The sequence below is a fragment of the Sciurus vulgaris genome (assembly GCF_902686455.1).
Source record: "Sciurus vulgaris genome assembly, chromosome: 1".
Classification (NCBI taxonomy): Eukaryota; Metazoa; Chordata; class Mammalia; order Rodentia; family Sciuridae; genus Sciurus; species Sciurus vulgaris.
Genome location: NC_136461.1, coordinates 112,327,048 through 112,354,944, shown reverse-complemented (window position 1 = coordinate 112,354,944; position 27,897 = coordinate 112,327,048). Strand labels below are relative to the sequence as shown.

The 27,897-nt window shown below is 44.0% G+C and overlaps 4 protein-coding genes and 1 long non-coding RNA gene across 10 annotated transcripts; 2 read left to right on the top strand and 3 right to left on the bottom strand.

Moving 5' to 3' along the window:
* On the bottom strand, positions 1-5,988 carry MLLT11 (MLLT11 transcription factor 7 cofactor). Of its 2 annotated transcripts, none has more exons than XM_079147805.1 (3): positions 5,706-5,988; positions 5,187-5,249; positions 1-847 (listed from the first exon to the last, which is right to left on the bottom strand). In XM_079147805.1, exon 3 carries the CDS (start codon positions 839-841, stop codon positions 569-571), a length of 273 nt encoding a protein of 90 aa, XP_079003931.1. In that variant the 5' UTR covers positions 842-847; positions 5,187-5,249; positions 5,706-5,988; the 3' UTR covers positions 1-568. The 2 variants fall into 2 exon arrangements, with proteins under 2 accessions (XP_079003931.1, XP_079003932.1); XM_079147806.1 differs by having other exon boundaries at positions 5,187-5,255; positions 5,707-5,772.
* An 87-nt stretch (positions 5,989-6,075) lies between these two features.
* Positions 6,076-14,122, top strand: CDC42SE1 (CDC42 small effector 1). The gene is made up of 5 exons (XM_079147820.1): positions 6,076-6,225; positions 9,232-9,548; positions 10,060-10,170; positions 11,371-11,459; positions 11,948-14,122. Exons 2-4 carry the CDS (start codon positions 9,495-9,497, stop codon positions 11,443-11,445), a joined length of 240 nt encoding a protein of 79 aa, XP_079003946.1. The 5' UTR covers positions 6,076-6,225; positions 9,232-9,494; the 3' UTR covers positions 11,446-11,459; positions 11,948-14,122.
* LOC306665998 (protein MENT) lies at positions 11,833-17,471 on the bottom strand. 4 transcript variants are annotated; one of them, XM_079147773.1, is made up of 4 exons: positions 16,999-17,471; positions 16,304-16,902; positions 16,013-16,099; positions 11,833-14,714 (listed from the first exon to the last, which is right to left on the bottom strand). In XM_079147773.1, the coding sequence occupies exons 1-3, from the start codon at positions 17,306-17,308 to the stop codon at positions 16,025-16,027; spliced, it is 984 nt and encodes a 327-aa protein (XP_079003899.1). In that variant the 5' UTR covers positions 17,309-17,471; the 3' UTR covers positions 11,833-14,714; positions 16,013-16,024. The 4 variants fall into 4 exon arrangements, 3 of the variants coding, with proteins under 3 accessions (XP_079003899.1, XP_079003897.1, XP_079003898.1); XR_013765161.1 differs by having other exon boundaries at positions 16,013-16,103; positions 16,304-17,471; XM_079147771.1 differs by having other exon boundaries at positions 16,304-17,471.
* Positions 17,472-17,615: 144 nt separating this feature from the next.
* Positions 17,616-27,496, bottom strand: BNIPL (BCL2 interacting protein like). Of its 2 annotated transcripts, XR_013765160.1 has the most exons (11): positions 27,142-27,496; positions 25,357-25,452; positions 25,088-25,152; positions 24,630-24,854; positions 20,457-20,639; positions 20,164-20,266; positions 19,879-20,010; positions 18,946-19,032; positions 18,686-18,784; positions 18,042-18,225; positions 17,616-17,844 (listed from the first exon to the last, which is right to left on the bottom strand). XR_013765160.1 is itself a non-coding variant. In XM_079147757.1 (10 exons), exons 1-10 carry the CDS (start codon positions 27,183-27,185, stop codon positions 18,180-18,182), a joined length of 1,080 nt encoding a protein of 359 aa, XP_079003883.1. In that variant the 5' UTR covers positions 27,186-27,496; the 3' UTR covers positions 17,855-18,179. The 2 variants fall into 2 exon arrangements, 1 of the variants encoding a protein (XP_079003883.1); XM_079147757.1 differs by lacking the exon at positions 17,616-17,844 and having other exon boundaries at positions 17,855-18,225.
* On the top strand, positions 20,649-23,922 carry LOC306666031. The gene is made up of 2 exons (XR_013765171.1): positions 20,649-21,339; positions 21,450-23,922. It is a non-coding gene; the product is annotated as an uncharacterized lncRNA (long non-coding RNA).
* Positions 27,497-27,897: the final 401 nt, after the last annotated feature.

Below are 27,897 nucleotides of genomic sequence, written 5' to 3'. Positions count from 1 at the left end.
TTATCATTTTAGCATTTTTGGATCATTCTGTGTGGCAAGTCATCTTAAATTAAAAATTAGAAGATTTTTACTAACCCTGGAAAAAATACTTAAGTTTACTGGTAACTACAGGAAACTACAAAGGTTTAAGCAATCTTTTTCTTTTTTGTGGTGCTAGGGATCAAACCCAAGGTCTTACACATGCCAAGCAAGCCCTCTGCCAGAGGGTATGAACAATCTTTAAAGCTGATTAAAAATGAAATCAAAATGGTCTTCTATTTTACACTACTACTCCCTGATGCCTCCCCAAAGCCTATTTTCTGGGGTTAATCCAGGGGGTGGGGTTAGGATTTCTGTGATCCAGTACTCCCTTACTTGAACCCTTTACTTTGGTGTGAGGGCTTTTGAGAGAAATGGATTAAGTAGGTAGGTAGTTAAATAAATAAACAAACAAACAACTGGCAGATTCATCAGCACCACCAACACAATAGAGAGAAGAGAACAAGATTAATTTGGGAAAGGGATGAGAAGGAAGGGGCTTGAAAGAGAAGACAGTAAGGGCAAGGTGGTAGGAGAGGTAAGTCTTAGCCTAGAGCAAGTCCAATTCGAAGGAGTGGATGCTGGCAATGGGAGCTCTCCAGAAGTTGAAGGTGCTGTACTCTAGGAGGGTATCACCTTCTGGGTTTTTCTCTTGTTCTGCTCCTGTTGCTTGCCCGGTCATTTTGCCAACGCTGCTGTCCTTGATCTTGTAGGTGGGTGTATCTGACAGACCCAGGCCTTCCAGCTCCGACAGATCCAGTTCTGGGATAGGCATCCTCCAGAAAAGAAAGGAGCTGTACTGGCTACTCACAGGGTCCCTCATAGTTTCCTGGAAAGAAACCACATGCCATTCTTCATACTAAAGCAACCTCTTTTTGGCCCCTGGCTCTTGATCAGAAACCCCATATCTCAGTTGAGTGTGGTAGTGCACACCTGTAATTCCAGAAGCTTGGAAGGCTTAAGCAGGAGCATCATGAATTCAAAGCAACTTAACAGAGATTCTGTCTCAATTTTTTAAAAAAGGGCTGGGGGTGTGGCTCAGTAGTTAAGTACCTCTGGGTTTAATCCCTGGTACCCACCCACCCCCCAAAAAAGAAACTCCACCTCCCATGCCAGGCACAGTAACACACCAGTAATCCCAGCAATTTGGGAGGGTAAGGCAGAGGATTTCAAGTTCAAGGCCAGCCTCAGCAACTTAGTGAGATCCTCAGTAAGTTGGTAAGACTCTCAATTTAAAAAATAAAAGCACTGGGGATGTAGCTCAGTGGCAGAGCATACCTAAATTCAACCCCCTCCTTCCCCCACCAAAAAAAGAAACTCCATATCCCTGTTTGCCTCTAAATAAATCAAGTTCCTTAGGAAAAGCTTCAAGAACTCTCCCTCTATTATAATTTTCTGCCATTTCCTAACTTCTCATCTTCGAATGATTTACCTGCTGCCTACTGCATCAAGTGGAACTTGGATCTGATTTTTGAGGCCTTCCAAAATTTGGCCCCACTCTTTCTAGCAGTAGTATAGCCTCTGGTAGTTAAGTTCATTCCTGTCTTGCTTAACTCCTTCAACTTTCTACCTTATAATTCCCAGGTTTCAAGACTCTATTCAAAGGGGTGATCATAAACAAAAATTGATTTCCATGCATATTTGAGTTTGCTGGGAGGATGAACTCAACTACTGTGTATAATCATAAATATCTTAAAAAAAAAAAAAAGACTCCAAGTCCCTAGAAGACTTTCCCAATTCCTACATATTTACATATATTTTGTAAATTCTGACTTTTATTTAATGGTCATTATACTTCTGAAAGCCCTTCCATTACATTCTGTTTTCTATTTTCTTCCTAAACCCTTCTATAAGCTCACTTCTTCCAGGACAACTTCCTTACATTTGGCTCTCCTCCCTCTACCCTATTTCCTCCAGCATCTCCCTGACACACTCTTGAGGTTTACCTGAGTCCCATCATTTTAGGGTTACAGATCATTGCTTACATGTTTTATTTATAGGAATAGTATTATTTCTTTCAACAGACTGGAAGCTTCCCTATGGGTAAAACCAGTCTACTTTCTGGGTACCACAGATGCTAGGCTGATGATTTATTTATTTAATATGATGAGTACTTTGCCATTCTCATCTATTAGTCCACCAATAAGTCTTAATATATTTCTTTCTAGCCTACCTCTTTTTAGAACACTATCCAGATGCTAAAATATACCTGAAGATAATGAGAGCAAATGGTTTGGCAATTCCATATAAGGAAGTAAAATTTAGATTGGAAGAATAAGATCTTTGCCATACTTTCACCTATTCTGTTCATTAACCCTGTCTGATGTTATATGACTATTACAGCTCCCTGGAGCCTCCACCCTCCTATTTACTAGCCAAGAGAAGGGGCAAGAAGCTTTACTTGAAAGGCACCCAAAGGAAGAGAAAGAATAGTCCAGTGCTTTCAAAAATAGAACCCTAAATTTCAATAGGCCTTTCTGTAGCACACCTCATTAGTTCTCACTAGGCCTGTGGCTCTTAGTGTCTGTCCTTAAGCAGGTTCCGAAATGCTTCCACATAATGTGAAATATCTCTACTAAAGCAGAAAAAGAAAACCCCTAATCTAGAATATGGTGATGTGTGAGCATATGGGGCAACATAAATCCTGGGAAACTTAGTATTACTCAGCAGAGAAGCTGCTTAGGAGGGTGATGCAGGGACTGTAGCAGGTCCAGGGAATGTGTTGGAAAGGTGAGGTCATCATCCTATGATATGCAGCTCTGATCATCTTCACAGTAATTTGCAGAGCCATGCATGTGGAAAGAGCTAGAAAAAATGGTTGTACCTATTAACTAATTCTGGCTTAGATGTGGAATTAAGATCCAAAGAGGCAAGCCTTAGGAGTCAATAGTGTTACCTACTCTGCCTACTGGGATTGTTTACTATACTATCAGGTTTTTCCTTATCTAGCTGGTTTCTTTTTCATCCCCTCAGTTGTTTTTAAGTCTCCTGAGTATAAAGATGGGCACATAATAGGTTCTTTAAAAAATGGAATCAGCTGGGTACAGTGGTTGCATGCCTGTAATCCAGCAATTCAGGAGGCTGAAGCAGGAGGACTGCAAGTTTGAGGCTAGCCTTAGCAACTAAGTGAGGCCCTAAGCAACTTAGACTCTGTCTCAATATAAAAAGTGCTAGGGATGGTAAAGCACCCCTGGGTTCAATCACCGGTACCAAAAAAAAAAAAAAAAAAAAAAAAAAACCAGAGTGTGGTGGTGTATCTGTAATCCCAATGACTCAGGAGGTTGAGGTAAGAGGACTGCAAGTTCAAAGCCAGCCTGAGCAATTTAGCAAGACTCTATCTCAATAAAAATAAAAAGGGCTGGGGATGTAGCTCAGTGGTAGAGCACCCTTGCATTTACCCCCTGTACCAAAATAAATAAGTAAATAAAATAATCATAAGGAAAAAATAATAAAAATTTAAAACTAAATGGCATTTTAGAAATTAGTGACTTGTGAAACCCTCCAGTCAGTTTATATAGCACTCAAATCTCATAATTCCCATCTGGTCCCTTTTGTTATTCATAGATAGTTGCCTACAGCCTTATATAACCCTGCACTCATTCTAAACATTTACAAAAATTTAGTTCTTGAACAAATCTGTGGGATGGGTACTGATTGTTCCTGTGATTCTCATCTGAATAGTGAAAATGTAAAAAGCAGTAGAGAATAAGCTAGAATCTGAGAAAAGGGAAAAAGCTCTTTGACAAACAAACTTCTTTTGTAACAACTATAGTCTGTATAAAAACTGTCTTAACTAGTCCCAGAGTATTTGATGGTGCTATTTTGCAATTTAAAAAGCTGAAGGAAATTTTGTGAAATATTAACTTAAAAGGCCTAAAATCTTTAGCTATGCCATTGACCCATGTCCAGAGAGTACCAAATGCATTCCAGAAAGACACATATAAATTTATGTGGAATTAAAATCAAGAACATAAGACTACGTAGAAAATTGAAGCTAAAATGCCAGTGTTTATTAATGTAAAGACATTTGTAGTGGCATGTTTAATAGAGTACAGATTTAATTCCCAAGTCCTCCAAATTTTGTGAAGGATTCCTTTTCAGCTAGCTTCCTTTTTCTTTCCCCAAATACCCTCCACCCATGTCATCTCATATCTATTATTATTTTAAAAGGTTTGGATAGGTACCTGTACCATGATATATGTTCATTAAATGCTTCCCACTAACCTTCATTTTAAATTATCCAGTGAAGGCAAACGTAATTTTGTAAATATAACTGTCTATTCTGAGAAAAAACAAGACTAATAAATGTACTGAATAAAAAGACACTTTTTTCAGTCATAAAGACACACCCAAGTACCCTTTGTCCAGACCCTCTGTAGGCATCCAAGGCCTACTCAACCCAGCCTTGCTGTGTCATGCTGCCACCATGGGAAGTTGGGGAAAGGACAGGTGTTGGTGGAGGCGCATGGAAGCTCTGTGGCATCTCATATGTACCTCACTATGAGCTTGGATTTTCCTATTAGCCATGACCCTCCCCCAATTATTCTACTGAGCTGCAAATAAAAATCTCCCATCAATAGCTCCTGTGGATCTGGATTTAAATATGGAATCAGGCAGTTCTCCAACAGAGAGCTCCACCTTTCCTACCTAAAGCTGCCTCCTTTGGAGCAAAGATTTGAGATGGGGAGGGCGGTTCTGTTAAAAGAAAGATCAGAGATACTCTAAAAAATCCCATATCCCACCCCCCCCCAAAAAAAAACCCCTTCTATAGAGAAAAGTAGAACACTACAGAAAAAAATTTAGAAATATGGGGAAGCAGATACCGCAAGACTAAAGATTCACTAAATAACTGATAGAAAAAAGTAAAGCTTGAAAAGGAAGCTATAATTAGGCTGAAGATATTAAATACACAGGGCAATAAATTATGGGAAAATAGATACTTGAAATGGGGTTAGTTTCTAGAAGTAACTACGTGTTAGAAATTAACGCCTAGGTACATGAATGAATGGAGATTTTAGTGAAGAGATGTAAACCGGAGAACAAATAACTACCCATTGTTCATAGCGCCCCCTTCTCTAAAATTGTTCCCCACCTCAATCTTATTTAACCTTAAGAAGCTGCCCTTCAGTCTTTAGAGCCTCCAGTCCCTCTCCCTCAGTTTTGCTTACCTGTTATCAATGAATTACTAGCGTGTTCCAAAGATGTAGGGAGGGCCTCAGGGGCTCCGGGGTCTGCTCGGGGATGAAGAAAAAGGAAGCTGCTGAGGTTTGGACGGCTTTGTCCTCTCACTCCCTCTCCCTCCACAGTGACTGAGTCCGCCTGCTCATTCTCCCCCTGCAATGCAGCCCCTCCTAAGAAGGGCGGAAGGACTCCCCGCCCCCCCGTCTGACTCGGCTAATTCAAATGATAGGTTCCAGAATACTTTAGGGAGGGAGGGAGGCTTAAAGTATCTCCATGGGCTTATTGGTTTGCACCATCATTCCCAGTGTTTTCCAGCATCTCCGTGCTGAGTTGGAGTGCAATGAATGAGCAATTAATTGTCCTCTAATTTATTGATTAAAAACTCAGGACAACAATGCAATGGAGGAGCGTCCCTTTTTCAATTTAAGGACTTCCGTTAGCCGGTGTTTGAGTGAATCAATAAAATTATCCACCCTTCTCCACAATCCCTAGTCAAACGCCCTCACCTTCTCACCCTCACAGTGGGTAAATAAACCTGGTCCTATTCCATTTGGAACAAAGAGCAGGAGATTGAGGAAAAGTGCTTCTGCAAATCCTGAACTCGGTTAGGTCTGGAGCGTTTGGGAGCTCCACTTTGTTTTTCCCCGCAATGCTTGGCGCGTGGAGGTCACGCGAGATACAGGAGAGCCGGGTCTGGGTGCCAGGCCCTCACCGAGGTGTCCACATACTCCGGTGCACTGGGTAGGAGCAGCGGCCTTCGGGGGCTGCGGAGGAGGCCCGCTCCCACGTGTCTCTAAGGTGCAGTGCCTTAGCAGTCCTTGGGGGAGCTGTGAGCTCGGCTCGGAGCCGGACGGGTTTCGTAATCGCGTCGCTGCCGTTTCCGCCCTCGGCCAGCCCCACCTCTGCCGGCCCGCCCTCGACTCCCCCACCGCGCGAGGAGCGAGCCCGGGAAGCCCACACTGGCGGGCACCGGGCGAGAGGCCCCTTCCAGCTGCGGCTGGGTGCCTAGATGCCCGAGGAGAGCAGGTGAGACTGTGGAGCTGGGCCCTGGCCGCCAGTCCAGCCTGCCGGGCCAGAAGGAGACGCACCGGATGCTGGGGGTGGGGAGGGCTGCTGCGATGCTGGGTCGGTGGGAAAAGGGCTGCGCTCTCAGCCTAACAGTCCTCATCCCCTCTTGGGGGGTACGCAGGCCGAGGCCGCTGGAAAGTGGAAGGGAAAAAGACTGCTGTGATGGGGGAAATGAGAAGGAATGGGGGCTCTCCGAGTTTCACTAACCTTAGTGGTGGCCTGTCCCAGACTAAAATGAAGTGAGCTGGGTCCAGGAAGGCCTAAATCTGAGATCGAGGCAGACACGGAGAACAGAGACAGAGTCCTAAAGATTCAGAGAAGTCTCAGTCCTAGTTCAGAATTGGGAGAAGCAGAAAATTTTGGGGAATGGGAGAGTGGGTAAGAAGAGGAGTCTTCTGTGATTTTATGTATTGGGGGAGGGGAAACTTGGGGCCTAGTTCTGTTTCCTCTTAAGCTCACACAAGATCTTTCCTGGGGAAGAGCAGGGTTGGTGCTAAGGCAAACGCCTGTCACGACTGACCCCTTCTCTGCGACCCCTCAGCAGCCCTTTATGTTTGGTGGGGGGTCTCCACACAGACCAGCTGCATCCCTGGGCGTATAGCCAGAATTGCCCACTTCGTTTCAATTCTTTCTCTCCAGCTGCTTCTTGTGAAGGCTTGTCAGGCAGCGGGTTGGAGGCCTTGGGGCGTGAGGCAGCCGACTGGGAAAACCGGTTTGGGGCAACCACAGAACCGGGGAACTACCTCTGTACATCCTTCTTCCCTGGCACCTTCCTCCCATCCCTCTTTTGCTTGCCCCTTAACAGTTTGAGGCTCTTAAATCCTAGTGTGACTTTGATGGTGGTGGTAATAGTTTAGGAGGTCTTTCCTAGTTTGATATTTCACTCTTCTTTGGGACTGAGGGAGTCCAGTTGTCAGTGCTACTTGACTATCAGGATGTGGCCTTATGCTGTATAATCCTTAATCCTGCCTGTTATTTCCCAGCCCCTTCCCTTTCATTGTGGGGTTGAAATAGCAGCAGATCCAGGCACCTCTTTCTTGGCTTCCCAACTCAGGACTTCATTTTTTCTCAACCCATTCTTCTCTGGCTGCTTTAAAGGAGAGTGACAGCCAGTGGCTCTTACTTCCTTTTCTAGCTTTGTTCCCCTTCCCCCCAGCCCACACCACCACCACATTCACCCTGTCATCTTCACACTCTGACCCCACCCCCAAGTTTCAGAGACCCTAATGTCCTAGGGAATGGAATTTCCTGGTCACTTCTCATCATCATTGGTCATTTCATGCCAAGTCCCCCCCACACACTCTCCCTCCACCCCAGCTCTGGTCAGATCCCTGAAAAAGAAACAGAAAGATCCTTGTTCCCTCCACTGCCCCTTTCCTTCTCCCTCCTCCTCCTCCCCCTCTTCTCTTCCCTCCCAGCACCATCCACCTCTGTCCACTCAGCTTTGAGCTGGGTGGGGAATGTTGAGAGTCCAGTCTCAGTCAGACTGTCTGGTGATGGGGGTTTCCTCTGATTCTTCATTGTTTTCTCCCATTTCCCCCCAACCCTTACCACCTGCCATCACCACCAATAAGATCAGCCCTATGACTGACTGACTTCCCCACTGACCACTGCTCCCTTGTCAGGACAGCTGTGTTCTGACTCCCATCTAAATTACCCTCCCCTTCCAGGGGTGGGAAGGGAAGTGAGAGAAAGCCCAGACTCTTGGGTTCTTCCCTCCCCTATAGCTTATTTCAGTGTTTGTGTTATGTCATCATAAAGCTGCTAAAAAAACAGACTCAATTTTTAGATCGTCTACAGTGCCAAAGCACCAGGATTCCAGGCCTAGAAGGAAAAACAATTCCTTTTCATGCTAATGTTTAATATTCCTGAAGTTGAACTCTTTGAGGTTTCTGTACTCCAGGACAGGGAAATGCAGAGTATAGAGGAAACCCAGATGGGCCCTACCCTGTAGTGAGGAGGGGAGAAAGTTCTTCCTTGGACACTAGTGCTACTGGAAAGTTCCTTGAGTCTGGTTGTTGAAGCTTGGGGGTGAGAAAGGAGGAGAGAACAGGTCACAGCATAAGGGGAGGAGTCAAGGAAGCCTGGGCCCTATAGAGTGTGAGGCAGAGCAGAGCTGCACGACAGGACATGTGAAGAGGGTGGGGAGGCTGGAAAATAATTCCTCATGGGATAGAAATATTCTCAGCACATGTGCACAGATGATCTATACAAGATGTGTTTGGAAATATAACCACTTTGTGAGTGTGCAAACAGGTGTATACATAGTAGTACCGCAGTACAGGGCATAGATAAACAGTGTACACAGCCTCCAGAAAGGATCTCAAGGTCAGGTAATAAAGGAACTGCTAAGTGGCTTCTGGAAGGGCTTGGATCTCAGCTGAGAGAAATGAGAAGGGACAAGGCAATGAACTGAGAGAGATAGGAAATTCCCCACAGAAGAGTCTTGAGGTCCAACCCACTCCTAAGACCCAGGTGGTTAGTCCTCTCTTGTTCTTAAAGAAAATCTAGGTGTTCAGGGCAAGGTAAGGAAAAAGGGAGGGCCAAAGGGTGGAGGCCTTGTTTATGTGAACAAAAAAACCACGATTTCCTCTTCAGAGTCACTTAAGTGCCCCGCCCCTTCTGTCCTAAACCGAGGTTGAAGGGAGCTAGCCCATTGAACACCCTCAAATTTTGTTCATTTCTGTCACTGTTCTTTGGTCCCCTCTCATCTTATCACCCTAAGTCCCTCTAGCCCTCTTTTTCTCCCTTGGTGAAACAAAGTGCTTCTTAACTTCTGGGTATTTTTTTTGGGGGGGTTCTTTTCTGTGAGAGTCAAATTGTGATGATCTTTTTGCAACTAGTGTTAAGTATAGGATTAGGGCCTAAAAGAGAGAACTAAGAAGATAGGGAGTTATCTGGAGGTTTCTCAAGCATCTGTGAAGGGGATTTCATTAACTTTTCTTTTTCTTTTTGCTAATCCAGGGTTCCAGCTTTGAAGAAGACGTAACTTTGTACCTGCCTGCCCACCCCACTTTCTGGCCCTGTTATACTCTCCAGGTCTGAGACGCCGACCTTCATTTATTAGCTAAGCATCCTGAGGATTCTACCTTCTCTAGACACATCCAGCTGAGTGAACCCAGGGTGTTGTTATACCTGGGGAAAGTAAGAAGTGGGTGGCCAAGGCACCAGAGCAAGAGCCCCCTGGGCCCTCAAGCAGAGGAGTGAAGCTGGAACCTTCAGGGAATATGAGTGAATTTTGGCACAAACTGGGCTGCTGTGTGGTAGAGAAACCCCAGCCGGTGAGTCTTCCTACCCCCCCACACCAGAAATCAGTTACCGTATGCTGTGACGTGGATGCACCATCTAGGATCTACCTTCTGAAAAACACACTTCTTGCCTTTCTGTCAGGAAAATTTCTATGGCCAGGCAGGTATATACATGCAATAAAAGGGACCATGTGATGGAAGAAATGAATAGTCCTAGCTATCACTTCCTGTTCCTGTCCATTCTGAGTTGGGCAGGGGTTGTAGGTTGAGCTTAATACCTGTCAATTTTCTCTCATTGTTTCCTCATCAGCCAGGATATGACTTTGACATATCCTTTCTTTTACAGTTATTCACTCTGCAGGCCACTTCCCTCACTGCTTTGGTCTGTGTCGTTTTTTGTTATTCCAATTTTGTCTTTGATTCCCTAGTGATTTCCCTGTCATAATGCTACTTCAGGCCCTTAGCTCTTCCCTTTATAGTTTTTGAGACTTTTCCCCCCTTCCTCCACTGACTTAACACATGACTCCTTATCATCTCCAAGCAGAAAAAGAAAAGAAGACGAATTGACCGGACCATGATTGGGGAACCAATGAATTTTGTCCACCTGACTCACATTGGCTCTGGGGAGATGGGGGCTGGAGATGGACTTGCCATGGTAATGATGGAATGGGGAAAGTTTGATAAGTGCCTGTGGATTATAGCTATAATTGTTTTTGAAAATTCAAGTGAGAATCAAAACACTAAATGGGGAAGCAAGAATTTGGGATTCTGGTCCTGGTACCAGTTGTGGAAACCTAAGATCTGGCATTTCAGATCTTTTGGCCTATGTTACCTCATTTTTATAATTAGCATTGTGTGCTTCATTGGGGTGGGAGATATAGGTCTTTATAGTTAGAGGACTTCTTCAAAAAACATAACTCTGGACTGGGGTTATAGCTCAGTGACAGAGCATTTGCCTAGCATGTGTGAGGAACTGGGTTCGATTTTTAGCATGGCATACAGATAAATTTTTAAAAAAATAAGGTATATAGACAACTAAAAAAAAAAAAAAAAAAAAAAAAACCATAACCCTCCCTTCTTCTAATTAAGAACTGCTGAATAGGGGCTGGGGTTGTAGCTCAGTGGTAGAGCACTTGCCTAGCATATGAGGCACTGGATTTGATCCTCAGCATCACATAAATAAAATAAAGGTATTGTGTCTACCTACAACTAAAAAATATTAAAAAAAAAAAAAAAAATAACTGCTGAATCAGTACCCCAGAAAGTTGTGTTAGGACATGAAAAAGGTCTAGCATCTCTGTCCTAAGTGATATCTGTAATATATTTCTGTTCTCACAATAAGAGAACTTGGTCTAGAGATAGTAATGGAGTCTTTACTGATTATTTGAGCCTCACATATATGGCAGAATTTTTTATGAGGAGAACTTATTAGTAAGAGCCATTTTACTTCATCTTCAAGAAGGCCAACATGAAGTGAGGCATTGAGACTTCCCTTTGAGGAATGGCAGTTAGTTTTAACCTTTTCAGATTGATGTTATTGTCAAGGAGATAATGGCACTGGATAGATAGACCTCTTACTGTGGGATATGAACACTTAGAAAGGTGTCTCACATGCATCTTTTTTGCAGGGGCGGGGCATGCTGGGGATCAAACCCAGGTTCACTCTACACTGAGCCACATCCCCAGTGTTTTTTTTTTTTTTTTTTAATTTTGAGACAGTGCTCAAGTTGCTTATGGCCTTGCTAAGTTGCCCAGGCTGGCCCCAAACTTTGTGATCCCCCTGCTTCAGTCTCCCAAATAGTTGGGATTGCAGGTGTGTGCCACTGCACCCAGCTCACATAATGCTTTTTAACAGACAGGTGCAGTTCAGGAGCAGATGAGATCCAAGGGAAACCGAGACAGGCCGTGGAGCAATTCTAGGGGCTTATAGCTCCCATAGGAATGGTGAGTGATTAGAGAAATGCAACACCTCAGGCACATGCCAGCACATCCTAATACCCTGCTTCAGAACCCTGGTCCTGATACAAGAATGGGAATTTGGGGGAAGAGGGAGGAAGAATTAGAATGGAAGATTCAAGAATAGAGGATCAATCCAGAAAGGCAGAAAGGGGGTTGTATTGACCGATAGAAATAGAAGAAAGAGCACCTCCATCCTGAATAATGTCTGTAACACATTTCTGCTGTCACATAAGGGAGAATGGTCTAGAGATGATAATGGAATCTTTTTACCAATTATTTGAACCTCACATATATATGGAAGAGTTTTCTGTGAGGGGATCTTATTAGTAAGAGCCATTTTATGTCATCTTGATTGAAAGCCAAATGAAGGGAGGCAGTTGGAAAACTGCACTATGTGATGCCTCCTCCCTAAGGACTCAGTTGAGGCAAACTTTCCTTCTTTTAAAACATTTTTTGTTTGTTTTTAAATTCAGGTTCTGCCGTTTTGAAGCCCCTGCTGTGTCCAACCCGGAAGAAATGCTGTCCCCACCAGATCCCTCCTAGAACACAAGGGCCCCTCTTTTTCCTATCTGCCTAACAGTGCCTCAAAAGGCTTGGGGGCTGGTCTCCCTCTACTCCCTCTGGCTATATTGCCCCTCCTGGAGATGGGGTCAAGGCAGCAGGACTGACCACGTGACTACTGGTTGGCCAGAGGAGCTCAGCTGAAGCCCTGGACACTCTAGATCTGAGCTAGGAGTTCTCTGGGTATCTGAAATGAGTTCCCTTCTCCTGAATGATGGTCTAGGTGTCACCTATTTTTAAACTTCTAACCTGGAACTCCTTAGATGGGGTAGGTAGGTGAGATTATGCAAGTTGAAGCTGGCTTTGCTGAGAAGCTCCCTACCTTCATGCCGCTCTGTTTTCTCCTGGAATTAACTAAAGCAGATTTCAAGCAGGGGCTAGGAGGGTAACTTCTGCCTGGTTCAAGTCCGTTCTTTCTCTTCAGATTTAGACCTTAACAGTTCCTCAATCTCTGCCAATACCAGGGTCTTTCTCTAGTTAGGGCTCTAAATCCTATGTTTCTATGGCATTACTAGCTTCCAGCACCATTCCCTTTTTTTTATTATTATTAATTAAAAATTTAATTTAAGACGAGTATTTTAATTATCCCCATCCTGCCACTCCTGCCTCTGCTCTTAACTTCATCCCCTTTAGGAACCTTATTGTTTTGCATTGAACAAAGGTTAAGAGGTGGATATTAACCTGATAGCATTCCCTTTAAGTCTTGGGGGATCTGGCCTGCCCTCTGCCAGCCTCCCTGCTAGCCGAGTAAGAGGAGGAAGGGGGGGGGGGGCTAGAGAGAAAGCCATAATGCAGCAAAATTAGTTATATCTCAAGGTGGACTTCCTGACCATTAAGGATAGGAGAGTGGTGAAAGCAATTGTCTACGTGCAGGGTCATTCCTCAGCATGGGAGCAGGAGAGGCTGTAGAACAAGGTTTAGCCAAGACACAATCAACATTTGGAGCTGGTAATTCAGAGAGCTGTTCTCTGAATTATATTTAGCAGCATTCCTGGCCTATCCTAGTTATGACAACCAAAAATGTCTCCAGAAATTGCCAGATGTCTACTAATGGCAAAATTATCCTCAGCTGAGAATCACAGTTTGGAGTCAGGATAATTTTCTCTTGAGTGATTTCCACCCTCCACCACTCCCTAATCTGTTTATCTTAAGCCTGAACCCTGAATGAACTAGAACCCCTTATAAAGTAGGCTCAGTAGAGCTGCACATAATTTTTCTTTGCTCAATGTGTTGATTGTGCTTGCATGGGATCATGTCTGTGATGAACATGTATTATGTTTCTCCTTTCTTGTTCTGTGGAAGAGGGATTCCTACAGTATGGAAATAGGAACAGGATGTATTGGGATTGGAGAAGGAGGAGATAAAAGCAGCAGACATACCCTAATTATCTTCCCAAGTTCTAGGCTTTATTTCTGTGCCCTAGTCCTAAAACCAGACACAAGACTCAGGGAGTTTTGTCTGAAGACCAGGACCCACCCCCCACCTGCTCGAGTCTGCTTTAGATGGAAAAGCAATGTATGAGCAGGGTCTTTAGGCACTTTGTTTTCTCAGGTGTTTTTTGTTCTGACCCTTTCTTTGCAGGGTAATTAGGAAGGCAGAACAAGACTATTGAGCTCCTGCCTGTTCCAAGACAAGATGGCTGGAATCTCATGTTAGCTCTGCAATAGGAAGCTTGTCTTTATGGTAGTGGGGTCAGGACTGTGGAAGTTGGTGTCCACTCTGCTGATTCCACCATTCATCCAGTTTGCCCCACCTACAGTGACTGATGTTTTAATTTTTTCAAATTTCATTGTACTTCCTGCAGTTTTTCAGGGCCTAAGATTGGTCATAGAGATACATTCCCAGTTCACTCTGTTCTAGTCAGGTTAGTTGCTCTGAAAATAGCCCTAAAGGAACTCAATGTGGGTTAAGACTAGAGATCTAAAGGGTTAACAGGATAGGGTAGAAAGGTGGGGGGACTCCTGACCTCTAGGCACATCCTAATACATTCTTTGGACACATCTTCTCTTCGGTGCTCTCTTGCCTTGAGCTGCCTTCCTTCTCTTGTGTATGCTACCATCACTTTAACAATAAAGTGATAGGAATGGGTTTGAGAGTCATAATTTATATTAAAATTGTTGAACTTTTAAATACATTTTTCAAATAAAAAATGTAAGCAAAATAGTTGCAGAGTAATCACTACAGGTGTGTTGGATTAAACGATATATGTGGTTGATGAAGGTAACTTCTCTAGAGTGGCTGAGATGGAATTTTGTACCAACATTGCCTTTTCTGAAGAGAGGGGGCAAAGTTTTGAGAAGGCAAGGAGAAACCACCATCATCTTTGAAGGGCTTGACTCCTTGTTCTTCCTATTCCCTTTCCTTGGCACTTGGGTATTTTAAAGTCTTCAGTACTTGTTTGAAAACAATATTGGAAATAAAGTGTCAAATTTTGTCCTGGGGGACCTGTATAGGGGAACAAGCCAGAGGCAATGAAGTTCAGTTTTAGGATAGAAGAGATTTATGGTCTCTTCCCTCAAGAACTTCTGTAAAAAGACACAAGACCAAACAATATTTTTTTCAGTTTTGTTTTTCTGTACTAAAAATATCTAGTGGGTACTGGGATTGAAAGGAGAGAGGTTGAGATGCTGACACCTCCTCTTGTGGATGAAGTGGCCATTACCTCCGGTTTCTGTGTGTCTGAGTAAGGAAAAAAAATAGAGAAAAGGGGAAATTACAACCACATCTACATTATTTTTTGTGTGTGTGTTGCCCAGGCTGGCCTTAAATTAGTGATCCTCCTGCCTCAGCCTCCATAGTACCTGGGATTATAGGTGTGCACTATGGTGCCCCACGTGTTTTTTTTTTTTTTTTTTTTTTACTGCTAGAGATTGAATACAGGACTTCTCACATGCCAAGCAAATGCTCATCACTGAGCAGCATCCCCAGCCCCTACACATTCATTTTTATCCTTTCATTGCTTCCCCTACACATTCATTTTTATCCTTTCATTGCTTTCTCCCTTCTACAAAAACCATTCCCTCAACCTTACTGCCCTCCCTCTTGATGCTTTTTTTATACTCAAAATAGTATTGGGCAGCTGTGTGCAGTGGTGCATGCCTGTAATCCCAGCAGCTCAGGAGGTTAAGATGAGAGGGTCAAAAGTTCAAGGCCAGCCTCAACAACTTAGGCTCTAAGTATTTTAGCAAGACCCTGTCTCATAATAAAATATAAAGAGCTAGGGCCAGGTACAGTGGCACATGCCTGTAATCCCAGTAGCTCAGGAGGCTGAGGCAGGAGGATCTGGAGTTCAAAACCAGCCTCAGCAATTTAGTGAGGCCTCTAAGTAACTTAGCAAGACCCTGTTTCTAAATAAAATTTAAAAAGGTCTGGAGATGTGGCTTAGTGGTTAAGCACCCCTGGGTTCAATCCCCAGTACCAAAAGAAGAAGAAGAAAAGTATTGAATATAGAAGGAGAAAGACAACAGAACCCTGTCATCACTGGCAACCTAGACTACTTTATCGGGTCAATCAGAACCTTTGGTAACTCTCAGGAGGACTGTCCTTCCTTGAGAATTCTTAAGTTGCTTACATAAATCCCAGAAGGACATTTCTTTGGGATGACAGTAGTTAAGGACATGGGCGCTGGTGTTGAATCTGGTTTCAGTCTTGTGGCTTAGCCACAAGTAAATCTAGTAGTAAATCTGTTTCTTTGTAAAGTGGGGACAAGCTCAAGGTTGTGAAGACTGATCCAGGTAAAGTGCACATAGTGAGACCTCACATACTAGCTGTTGTTACTATTTAACTGCATTAATTAGGTAAAAATAGTTTCCTCCATGTCTATTAACTGCATTAAAAAGTCTTTACCTATAATCTCAACTATTTGGTCAATAATTGTCTTACGACCAATAAGACATGTTGCATAACAACCAATCAGCAGTTGTACAAGACAAAAAAAAGGGGGGGGGGGGGTAGCCAGGCACGGTGGTGATGCGCACCTGTAGACCCAGCTACTCAGGAGGCTGAGGTGGGAGGATCACTTGAGCCCAGGAGTTCGAGACCAGCCTAGGCAACATACAGAGATCCTGTCTCAAAAACAAAAAAGAAATAACATGTAGAATCAATGGCCAACAATAACATGAATAACAAATGCATGTTATGAATCAATAACCAAACAGGTCTAAGTAACAGTTCTTGTAAGCACACTGGCTGGTTTAGCAACAGGGTTGGGAATATCAGGACTTTTCAGAACCACCAACAAAGATCTGGCTTATCAACAAAACACTTACTGGTTGCATCTCTGTGAACACTGAAGAGAGGCTATTCCAAATATCCTCCAAGCCCATTCTGACTTTTTTCCAAAAAATCAGAGCTGGGCTGGGGCTGGGGGGAGGTGGAAGGGGTCTGCGTCTGAGTTGGATGGGGGGCATGGGAGAAGTGGTGGTCTGAGTGGTGGTGCAGCTGCTGTCAGAACAGAGATCTGAGTCCAGGGGGCACTCTTCGCGGAGCCGGTTGCAGGGACATTTCTGGTAGGTGCAAGGCCGATGTTCTGTTCGTATTTGTCTCAGTGCTCCAACTCGAAGTCGTCCAGAAATGCCCTGCAGCTTCCCTGACCGGGTCCGGCTCATGGTGCCTGACTTGCAGTGGCAGTGCCATGGGCCCCAGGGCATCAGCACCAGTCGCAGGTCCTCAGGAGGTGGCATGGCTGTGCGTGAGGTTGATGGCCACCCGCTGGGGGTAGACCCAGCTGTTGACCACCGGTTCAGGGAGGCCTCGGTGTTCACCAGGTCCCCAGTAGAATGCGAAGTGGCGGGTGGCAGGCTTGTGGTCAGTCTGATTTCTGACTCTTGTTTGTTGGCTATAAACCTCCCAGTGCTGGAACCTCCCACTGTATTAGGAGTTATAGTGCGAGTCCCCTCATTGGTGTTATTCTTCCTGGCATCAATAACGACCCCCTCTTCCAAAGACCCATCCTCATCCTCACCAAAGCCAGCTTCAGATGACCTGCTCATGCCTGTCACCGTGGCCAGGAGCTCAGCTGCTGCCGGGCCTGCTAGGCGGTCTGCGGTGGCCACTGCGTCATTCTCATCCTCCAGAATTATCTTTGTCTTACGGGGAACACTTGACCGGGAGGTGCCGCCAGTGTTCCGGCTGCGGGCTGGGCCCCCAAAGCGTAAGGTGACCCCCTGCGTCCCCGTCGGGATAGAGGTCGGGGTCTGGTCCTGGGTCCCCGCCGCCCGGGGCCCCAGACTCAGCAGCAGGGCCCAGAACAGCACGCAGGCGGCGGGGACCATGGGGCTGGGCGGCTTGGAGTTGGGAGGGAGGCAGGGTGCTACCTTCTCTCCCTCTTCCTCTCTCCACCAACCCCCAGGGTCGGGTCGTTTGAACCAAGGTGGGGGTGCTCAGAGGCAGAGGCGCGCGCCACACCCCTCCCCCTTAGTCCTCTCCCACGGGGGCTCCCCTTCTGCAGCTCCAGGGCAGGGGCTGAGCTAAAAATCCTAGGGAACCTCTGCAGTAAGAACTCTGTGCCAGAACCAAAAGGGGGATTGTGATGTAAGGGGTTGGGAAAACAGTCGTTCACTTTCTCGGAGCAGACTTAAATCTTGCATGGCAGTTTATTAACCGCTACAGGTATGAATTTACTAAGGAGGGCGAAAATACAGGTTTTGAAAGTACTTTTCCCAGACTCACAATCGGCAGACATGACTTAGAAGGAAACAATAGCATACAGGGGTTCCTTTAGATTTTGCGACCTGAATCCTGGCTCCCAGCAGGCAGGTGGCTTTGGTCCACTAAGCCCTTCTGGCCCATCCAACTCCTCTCAAAGACTCTGGAATATCCAAGGTGAAAAAGATTGAGTCTTCACTTATGGAAGAGGAAAATGAGACCCAAAGAGACAATATTTGCCCAAGATTCTACAGCTAAACAAGATTAAAACCCAGAGCTCTGCACTTCCAATGCCACTAGACACTCAGCCTTCCAAACCACAGATGAGTTGAAAGGCACCCAACAGTTCAGGTTCCCAACCTCAAAGCCCCCCAGAAAGCAGGTTCATGTTCAGGATGGCATCCCAGAGAAGATTCAATGGTACTGAAGTTGATAACGAGATGATTTACAAAACAGATGTTTCCAGGATTGGGATGTAGGTGGATCACTGTCTTGTTTCTAAGACCCTTTATACAGTACTGAGCCATGAAGATCCTGGTCCAGCCTATAGGAGATGGGGCAGAGAAGCAGTTAAGGAGCAGGACATTGGTTTAGGGAAAGAAGTCAGGTGAACTGGAAGAGATAGAAGATTGGATGTTTAAGTGATTAAATATTCAGTATCTTTTGCTCCTTAATATCGTCTTTTCCACTTGATATAGTCTTACTTACTGTGGACATATTCCTTCCTAATTCCTAGGTCTGCTCTGAGTCTCATCTACTTTCTATGCTGTGATTATTTATTGATGCTTCTGCACTTATATGTATAATTTTTTCCTTTTTTCTTGCTGAATGCAGTAGTGACCTTGATTTCTCTGTGTGTATGCAGTTTGCTCAGATACACTGAAACACCTGAGAGTAGGGCCTCTATCTTTTAGTTCCTTTGTACTTCCCACAAGGTGTTAAGAAAATGGGGACTGGCTATACACATCCCACCCCAAATCTTCATCCCTAAGTGCAGGACTTACTGTCTGACAGCTTCAGGAATGTGGACTTGATCCAGGGAGATGAGTTGGGCCAGCTCCGCCAGGCTGTCCAAAAATCGAATCTTTCTTGTGAACTTGGAACTGAAAAGAAAGAATATACCAAAATATGTTTTGTACTGGGAGGAAGGGAAATGTGGCAAGTAGAGTGGTTAAGGCTAGAAAGGCTTAGAGTAGGGCAAGATCTTTCTTAATTTTTATTTTGAAAATGGAGAATAGAGGGGTCCTTGTCCCAGACCTAGTACCTGATGAAGGGCCGAAGCAGTGCCAGAAATGCCTTCACATACCATGTGGCATGGACAACCACCAGGGCTCTCAGGTTTTTCCGGAGCCTGAAAAGAATAAGATGTCGTGTTCCATTTTCATGCCTGAAGATCAGGAGGCACTGTCTTCTATAGTGTAACCTTGGCTAATTTCTAGTATTCTCTGGCGGTTGAGTCAAATCCTTATTCCTTTTGCTGCAACCTCAGCTCCATCCATTGTATTCAACCCTCCTTATTTTTAGGAAATTCTCCTTTCAGAATCCCTCAGCCTGGTCTTCTCTACCTCATTTACCTCCTGCCATACCCTCGAATAAGTTCCTTTCATAAACTTCTCTATCCCACCCTGACCAGGACTATTTTTAAAATTCCAAGTAGAAGACCAGTAAGGAGGAAAAACAGAAAAGGAGCAAAAGGAAAGAGAAGAGTAAGCAAAGGGAAGATGGGGGAAACTAAGGAGAAAAAAAAAAAAAAGAACAACAGGAGGCAAAGAGACATACAAGCTAGGGATGAAGGAAGAGAAGAAAATGGAGATGTGGAAAATGAAGTAAATGGCAAAAGTGGGAGAAAGGAAAGAGTACCTTCCATGTGCCAGGCAATGTGCCACAATGATTTACCTGATTTTCACAAAGACCCAGTGGCAAAGGTATTATCATTGCCATTTTACAGAGAAGGAAACAGAGGTCCAGAAAGGCTTGTCCAAAATCATATAGCTAGTAAGTGGGTAAAGGTAAGACTTGAAATGGTTTCCCTGACTCCAAAAGAGGGCAGAAGACAGGAGAAATGTGGAAAGGGGTATAGAGGGACAAAGAAAAGAGGAAGGGACTAAATGGAGAAGAAAGAATGGAAAGATGGAAGAAAAAAAAGAGAGAGAGAGAAGAGGGAGAGTTATAGCCCTCTATATAGTTATGGTCTCACCGCCTATCCAGGGTACGATAACACTGGCGTATCCAGCTCAGAGGTGGAACTTGGGCCCTGGTTGTGCCTCCACTCAAGTGAACAAGCAGATAATTTTCAGCTACCAGCAGCTCCAGAGTTCCTACCATATACCTGGGGAGACAGTATTGTAAGGAAGGTATGTATGTATTGTGTGTTTTGGAGAGAGAAGAACATTACTTTCGGCTACTGATCTTGGATGGGACTCTTTTTTACTTTTTCCTTCCTAATGTTCTCCCTGTATTCCCTTCAGTCTTTCCATCTTACCTAAACAAATGTTCCATGACATAGGTGTAGTTGGGGATGCTGCTTTGGGGTAGATAGCAGGAAGCAAAGAGGATGACAGCATTAAGGCCATCACCATGGTAACCTGGGAATGATAAGGGGAAAATTGAGGCCACAAATATATACTGACAGACAATACATCTATTTTATACTGAGGGACACTGAGGGTCTCTGGGAGTTATAGGAAAGATGCTGAGCCCAATAGCTGAATCTCCAGCTTAGGTATTTTATTCAAGAAGCCATAGTTTTATCCTTCTACTTCTGCTAGGCATTACCTCCATGAGATAGGACTTTCTTATAGGGCTCAATGATGGTCATGTCCACTCGTCGCTCCCACTGTCCTGTTCGGAACACCCTCCAGCGATGACCATCTTCTCCAGCCACATCCCACACACAACCCCGGCCCAGCCTTTCTGCTGCTTCACTGGCCCCCAGACCCTCTGCCTGGGGCAATTCATCTAAAACAGAGGAGTGAGGAAGCATCAATATGGTGAATTTCCCCTACTTCAGTATCTTATAACTTCCCTAAATCCCAAGAATTTACTACTACGACCTCTCATTCCTCAATTTTTTCTGCTCCTTTCAGAATCCTTCAGCCTGGTCTTGATTCTTGACTCTTTAGCCCTAGTATATCCAATTAAACCAAACCCTTGCTGGTCTCTTTTTCATTTCCCTCACCTATTCACTAGAGATGGCCTTGGGGTGAACTCGGGCAGGTTTATGGCACTTTCCAGTATCAGTGTCATATCCACCCCCCCATATTCTTTCTTTCTTCCCCCCCACCAGTACTGGGGTTTGAATCCAGGGGTGCAGTACACTACCATTAATACCTTAACCCACATCTATACATCCATGCTCTCCTCCCTTTTTTATTTTTGAGACTGCGCATTGAACCCAGGGGCACTTAATAATTGAGCCACATCCCCAGTTCTTTTTAAACTTTATTTAGAGACAGGGTCTCTCCAAGTTGCTTAGCACCTCACTGTTGGTAAGGCTGGCTTTGAACTCATGATCCTCCTGCTTCAGCCTCTCAAGCTGCTGGGATTACAGGCGTAAGTCATTGTGCCCAGCATCCTTGGTCCTTTTTGAGACAAGGTCTCACTAAATTGTAGAGGCTGGTGTAAAATTGTGCCTTAGTCATTACCATATTCTCTATTTGTTTACATGCTTTTTTCTTTTCTTTTTTTTTTTTTGGTGGTGCTGGGGATTTGAACCCAGGGCCTTGTGCTTGCAAAGCAAGCACTCTACCAACTGAGCTATTTCCCCAGCCCTACATGCTTCTTTCTGAGCATATCTATTCCCATGTCTTCAGTTATCAACAGCAAGATGATGACTCTCAAATTTGCCTCTCTAATGCCAACTTCCCTCCTAACTTGTGATCTACATCCCTAAATGCCTAGAGTGGACATCTCCATTTTGTGTTTACCTGTCATCAACAAGTCAGATTCAAAACAGAACTCAAAATTATTCTTTTTCTTTTTCCCATATTTCCTATTTTTTGTTGTTGCTGTTGTTTTGTTGGGGAAGTACCAGGGATTGAACCCGGGGTGCTTAACCACTAAGCCACCTTTTTTTTTTTTTTCTTTTTTAAAATATTTTTAGTCGTAGATGGACATAATACCATTTATTTATTTATTTATTTATTTATTTATTTATTTATTTGGTGCTGAATATAGAGTCCAGTGCCTCACACATGCTAGGCAAGTGGTCTATCACTAAGCCATGACTCCAGTCCCCGTTTTGTTTTTTATTTTGAGACAGGGTCTTGCTAAGTTGCTTAGGGCCTAGGTTGCTGAGGCTGGCTTTGAACTTGCAATCCTTCTGTCTCAGCCTCCCAATTTTCTGGGATTACAGGCATATGGCACTGTGACCAGCCCCATATTTCCTATTTTCAGGAATGACTCCATCCATCTAGTTGCCAGAGAAAGAAAACTGAATATCATCTGAGATTCTCTTTTGTCCATCATCTCTCAAACCAATTGGACCCCACATCCTCTTCTATCCACCTCTATAATTTTCTTTTATCATCTTTTCAACTACCACTGCCCTGGCCTGGGTTCTCAACATTGCTCATCTGGTCTTTTTTTTTTTTTTTTTTTTTTTTGGTACAAGAGATTGAACTCAGGGTTGCTTAACAATTAAGCCACATTCTCAGTTCTTCTTATTTTTTAGTTTGAGATGCAGTCTTGCTAACTTGCTTAGGGCCTTGCTAAGTTGCTGAGGCTGGCTTTGAACTTTTGATCCTTCTGCCTCAGCCTCCTAAAACTGATGGGATCACAGGCCTGAGCCACCACACCTGGCTTCTCACTTGGTCTTGATACTAACCTCCTAACTGCTTTCCCTGTGTTGACTTTGTTTTCCTTCAATCCACCCTCTAAAGTACTGCTAGAGCAAACTTTCTTTTCTCCTCTATCTTTTTTATTCAAACTATAATATACTATAGGGTATCCTTCTCTTGGGACCTTTCCCTTTTTGGGAACTGCTCTCTCTCTCTCTCTCTCTCTCTCTCTCTCTTTTCCCCCCTTTTAATATTTTTTAGTTGTAGGTGGACACAATACCTTTATTTATTTTCATGTGGTACTGAGGATTGAACCCAGTGCCTCATGTGTGCTAGGCGAGTGCATTAACATTGAGCCACAACCCCAGCCCTCTGCTTTCTTTCTATTACTCTAATAAATTCTGTTACTTTGCTCTCAAAAAATAAAAAATGATAGTATACCTCATCCACCATCTGGTATGATCTTTCCATAGTAATAGAAGGAGCTGTCTTGGGCTGGAGTTATGGCTTAGTGGTAGAACGTGTGCCTAGCATGTGTGAAACACTAGGTTTGATCCTCAGCACTACATAAAAATAAAATAAAGTTATTGTGTTTGTCTATAACAACAACAACAAAAGAGCTGTCTTAAAAAGAAAAAAAAAAAGAAACTGCATAATATTTAGTATTCCATTGTATGGATGGAATGCAATTGAATTTACACTGTATTGAAGAATTTTTAGTTTATTTCCAATCTTTAAAGTATCATTGAAGCCAGGTATGGTGAAACATTCCTGTATTCCCAGCTACTGGGGAGACTGAGGCAGGAGGATGGCATGTTTGAGGCCAATATGGACATCTTAGTGAGATCCTATCTCAAAATAAAAAAGGTCTTGGACTTTAGCTCAGTGGTTGAGTACCTCTGGGTTCAATCTCCAGTACCAAAAGTCATTCAATTTGACCATGATTAAAACCTTTCAAAGCTTCTTCCCACTGCCTATAGTACAAAATCCAAACTCCTTAGCATGGAAACAAGAACATACAAGATTGGGCCTTTGCTTGCCTTACCCAGCACTATCTTTGGGTATATAATCTCTCTTCATCTCCTAGCCTTTCATATGTAAACAGTCGTGCTTCATACTTTGAATTCCATAACTTACCATGCAATTGATTGAGCTGCTGCTTCTACTTTGAATGCCTTTTCTCAAACTACCTGATAAATATTCAGCTTTTAACCCCAAGCTTAGAATCACCTCCTCCATGAAGTCTTTTTTAAACATCTTTAAGGCAGAACAGACCTCTTCCTTTTCTCCACTGTATGCTGTGCACATGTAGATTATAACCTTTCACTGCAATATAGAACCCCATTCCTAGTTCAATGGTAGCATGTAACAGGCACTCAATAGTTTTCCTTACAAAGGCCCACTCCGCTCCTCCACTCTTGACTATTTCATATAAAATCTATAAGCTCTACCTTTTCTGTCTGTCTGAAGAAATCAATTTTGCTGGCCTTTCCTCTTGTCTAACACCAGTCCCATTAAACCCATCCCGAGCTTCTTTTTATACTGATTTTTAATTTTTCCCTCCTCTGGTACTGGGGATTGAACCCAGGGGCCCTCTACCACTGATCAACAGCCCCAGTCCTTTTTATTTTGAAACAGTCCTTGCTAAATTGCTGAGGCTGGCCCCAAACCTGCTATTCTCCTGCCTCAGTCTCCCAAATCACTGCAATTACAGATGTTCACCACAGCATTCAGCTGCTGCTTCCCTCTTTTCCTTCTCCTTCCCTCCTCCTGGGTTTTTTTGTTTTGTTTTTGTTTTTTGCTTTTGTTTTTTTAAAGCTGGGCTAGTTTCTGTTTTTCTAAAGCTCACTAGTCACCTTAAAATTGTATGCAACAGGTCTGGAGTTGTTGCTCAATGGTAGAGTGCTTGCCTTGCATGTGTGAGGCCCGGGGTTAGATCCTCAGCACCTCATAGAAATAAATGAATAAAATAAAGGTATCATGTCCATTTACAATTAAAAAAAATTTTTTAATTGTATGCAACATTCTTTTATCTATTTATTTTTTTGGTGGGGCTGGGAATAAAACCCAGTACCTAGGACATGCTACGCAAATATTCTACCACTGAGCTACATCCCCAGCCCCGCTGGTCTCTACTTTTACCGGCTACGTCTTTGGGTTTGTTTCCCACCTTCCCATTCAAATTCATGTCCACTGTCTAGCTGCTCCGAGTCTGAAGGTGTCTCTAATTCGTCTATTTCCAGGTCTGAACTGCCATCAGAAGAGGAAGATGCAGAGTAGGTGGGAGAAGCTCCATTATTTCCAGGCCCCTCAGTCAGATTCAGCTGCAACTCTGGGGCGGAAAGTCGCTTACGCATGGGGCGATGGCCACATAGGGCTAAAGTGCTGGGGGTACCTGGGGTTGGAGGAAAAAACAAACACAAAACCCAGAAAGATGTGAGTTGGGCAATGCTGCTGGTGGTTGGAATTCCTGTATATAGAAATAATGATATGGGTTAATACTGAAGAAGGAAGTGACACAGGGGACATTTGGGAAAGGGGGAAATGAAACTACAAAGGGATAGTGGGGGCCCAGACCATCACCGGACTAGAAGCAAAACCTTGAGACCTTTTTTCTACTTCATCTACCTGGCTGTGAGTGTCTTTGAGGGTCTTCAGAATCTTCAGAAGGGTCAACCTCCTCAGAAAGCAATCTAGAACGGAAAAGAGCAAAAGTGGACAGACAGCTAGGCTAAAAGCATCAAGCCTAGTATCAGTTTATCAGCTTTCTCTCCCCACCATGATTTTATCACCTGTGTTCCTTTTCCCCACCTCTTTACTTCAAGTCCTAATTCTCCTCCCTGCCCTCCATTTGTGACCACTTTTCCCTTTTCCCAGTCTTCTTCACACTTCCTTACCTAGGGAATTCTTCATCTTGCCATTCTTCCTTCAGTTCCAGTTCCCCAAGTCTCAGGGCTACTGTTGGTTCTGTTGTTTCTGCATTCTCCCTGACCCTAAGATGGTCACCAGAAGAAAAGATTATCATGAAAAAACCTGTGGAGTGTCTTAAGGGAGCTGGACATAAACTGGAATGGAAAAACAGTGAGATAAGAGGGTAGACCTTAAAAAGAACTCAGTTCTTGCTGGGCAAGATGGCACACACCTATAATCCCAGCAATTCAGGAGGCTGAGGCAGGAGGATCACAAGTTTGAGGCTGGGCCAACCTCAGCATATTAGTGAGATCCTGCCTTAAAATGGAAATTAAAAAGGACTAGGGATATAGCTCAGTGGTATAGCACCCCTGGGTACAATCCTCAGTACCAAAAACAGCTCAGATCTCTTGTCTCCTATACAGACGTTTCTCCCATCTTCTTCACTTGCTAGAAGCAGATCACCTACTTACTGCTGGGTTTAGGAGCAGAGGGAAGATAGAATGTAAAGCTAATCTTATTCACCTCTAAAGCAGTGACTCCACCTACAATCCAGGGGTGAGAGATGACCCACATTAAAATTGGCTTGAACCCAGAAAGACACTCCCAACTCTCCCTGGGCAGTTGGGGAAGATGGCACCTGGTCAGGCCTGCATTTCCTCCACCACGCAGGGGAGTGGATGGGGAAAATATGGCATAAGTAGAGGGGTTGGGAAGAAGGTAAGAAGGAAGAGACTTACTGGGAAGGAAAACATGGATCTAAAGTCAGTTCTGACTCAGCTTTCCTGATGGTTATTCTGGAGGGTGGGAGTTAGAAAGTAAAGAACATGGACCAGGTGGACTGGCACACAGTTATAATCCCAGCTAGCTACTGAGGAGGTGAAGGCAGGATTATTCCATGTTTGAAACCAGGCTGAGCAATTTAATGAGATCTTGTCTCAAAATGAAAATTAAAAAAGGACTAAGAGCTGGGCATGGTGGCACATGCTTGTAATCCCAGCTGCTCAGGAGGCTGAGACAGGAGGATTGTGTGTTCAAAGCCAGCCTCAGCAAAAGCGAAACACTGAGCAACTCAGTGAGACCCTGTCTCTAAATAAAATACAAAATGGGGCTGGGGATGTGGCTCAGTGGTCAAGTGCCTGAGTTTAATCCCAGTACCTACCCCCCACCAAAAAAAAAAGGACTGGGGATGTAGCTTAGTGGCAGAATGTTTGCCTAACATGTGTGTACATCTGGGTTCAATGCCCAGTACAAAAGAAAGAAAAAGAGGGGGGGAAAACAGGAAGATTTATTAGAACACAAAATATAGAACCTTCCTTTTTTTTTAAACAAGGGAATTATCCTAGAATCCTCTGTTCCTTAGTTCATGCTGAGCACAGTAGCACACATCTGTAATCCCAGTTATTCAGGAGACTAAGGCAGGAGGATCACAAGTTCAAGGCCAGCTTTGGCAACTTACCAAGACCCTCAGCAACTTAAGGAGACCCTGTCTCAAAAATAGAAAATAAAAAAAGGCTGGAGATGTAACTCAGGTGTAGAGTGCCCCTGGGTTCGATTCCTTGTTATGTTAAAACAAACAAACACAATAAACCCATTAAAAACAAAACCTCAGTTCCTTACCATATTTACATTTCTTACCTAAAGTCACCCCATCCCTTTTTCTGATAGTTCTCACACAATTCTTTTTGGAGGAATCCTTGAAACCTGTGTAAGGGTTGGATAGGGAGGTCTCTCATTCCATTTCCAATCAAGTGAGTCAAGCTCTTACTTACCCAAGATCTAATGTCTTTCTTGTTTCTTCCTGTATAGTTTCCATCTTCACAGGTATTCCTGTCTTTTTTAAACACTTAATGTTCCTAGGGAGCTGGTTGTCCCAGTCCTTAACACTTCTTTACCCTTTTCTGTCTCGGCTGTTGTTGCTCTTGCCTCTAAGGAGGAGTTGTAAAGGGAGGTAACCTCATGTTCAAACAGGTTTTGCCACCTCACCTCTCAAGGAGCCAGTTTTCCCAAAAGAAAAACCCTCCCTCCTGTGTGGGGGCGGGTTTTGGGGAGGAGAGTACATTTTCTAGGGTGGCTAGTCTTGGGTGAGTCTAGGAAGGCAATTTGTTCTTCTTTTTCAGATTCCTTATAACTTTCTGGAAGCTGCTTAAAAGGAGGAATTTAAAAAAAAAAAAAAAAAAAGGCAACAGTATAAACCATTTTGGTTATGAGATGATATCCTTGGGTCTATTTTTCAAGCGTAGGCAAAATTGGGAAGAAAGAAGTATAAGGTTGGTTCTGGGAAAAGAAAGAAAGAAAAGAATAGATTGAGGATGAGGGGAGACAGAGCTTGTTGCTCCTTATTCCTTAAAAAAGTAAACAAAAAGAACACCAGAATCTGGGCATGGTGGTGCACACCTGTAATCTCAACTGTTTAAAAGGCCAAGGCAAAAGGATCACAAGTTTGAGGCCAGCCTGGGCAATTTAGTGAGACCTTATCTCAAAACAATTTCAAAAAGGCTAAGTGGTAGAATGCCCCTGGGTTCAAC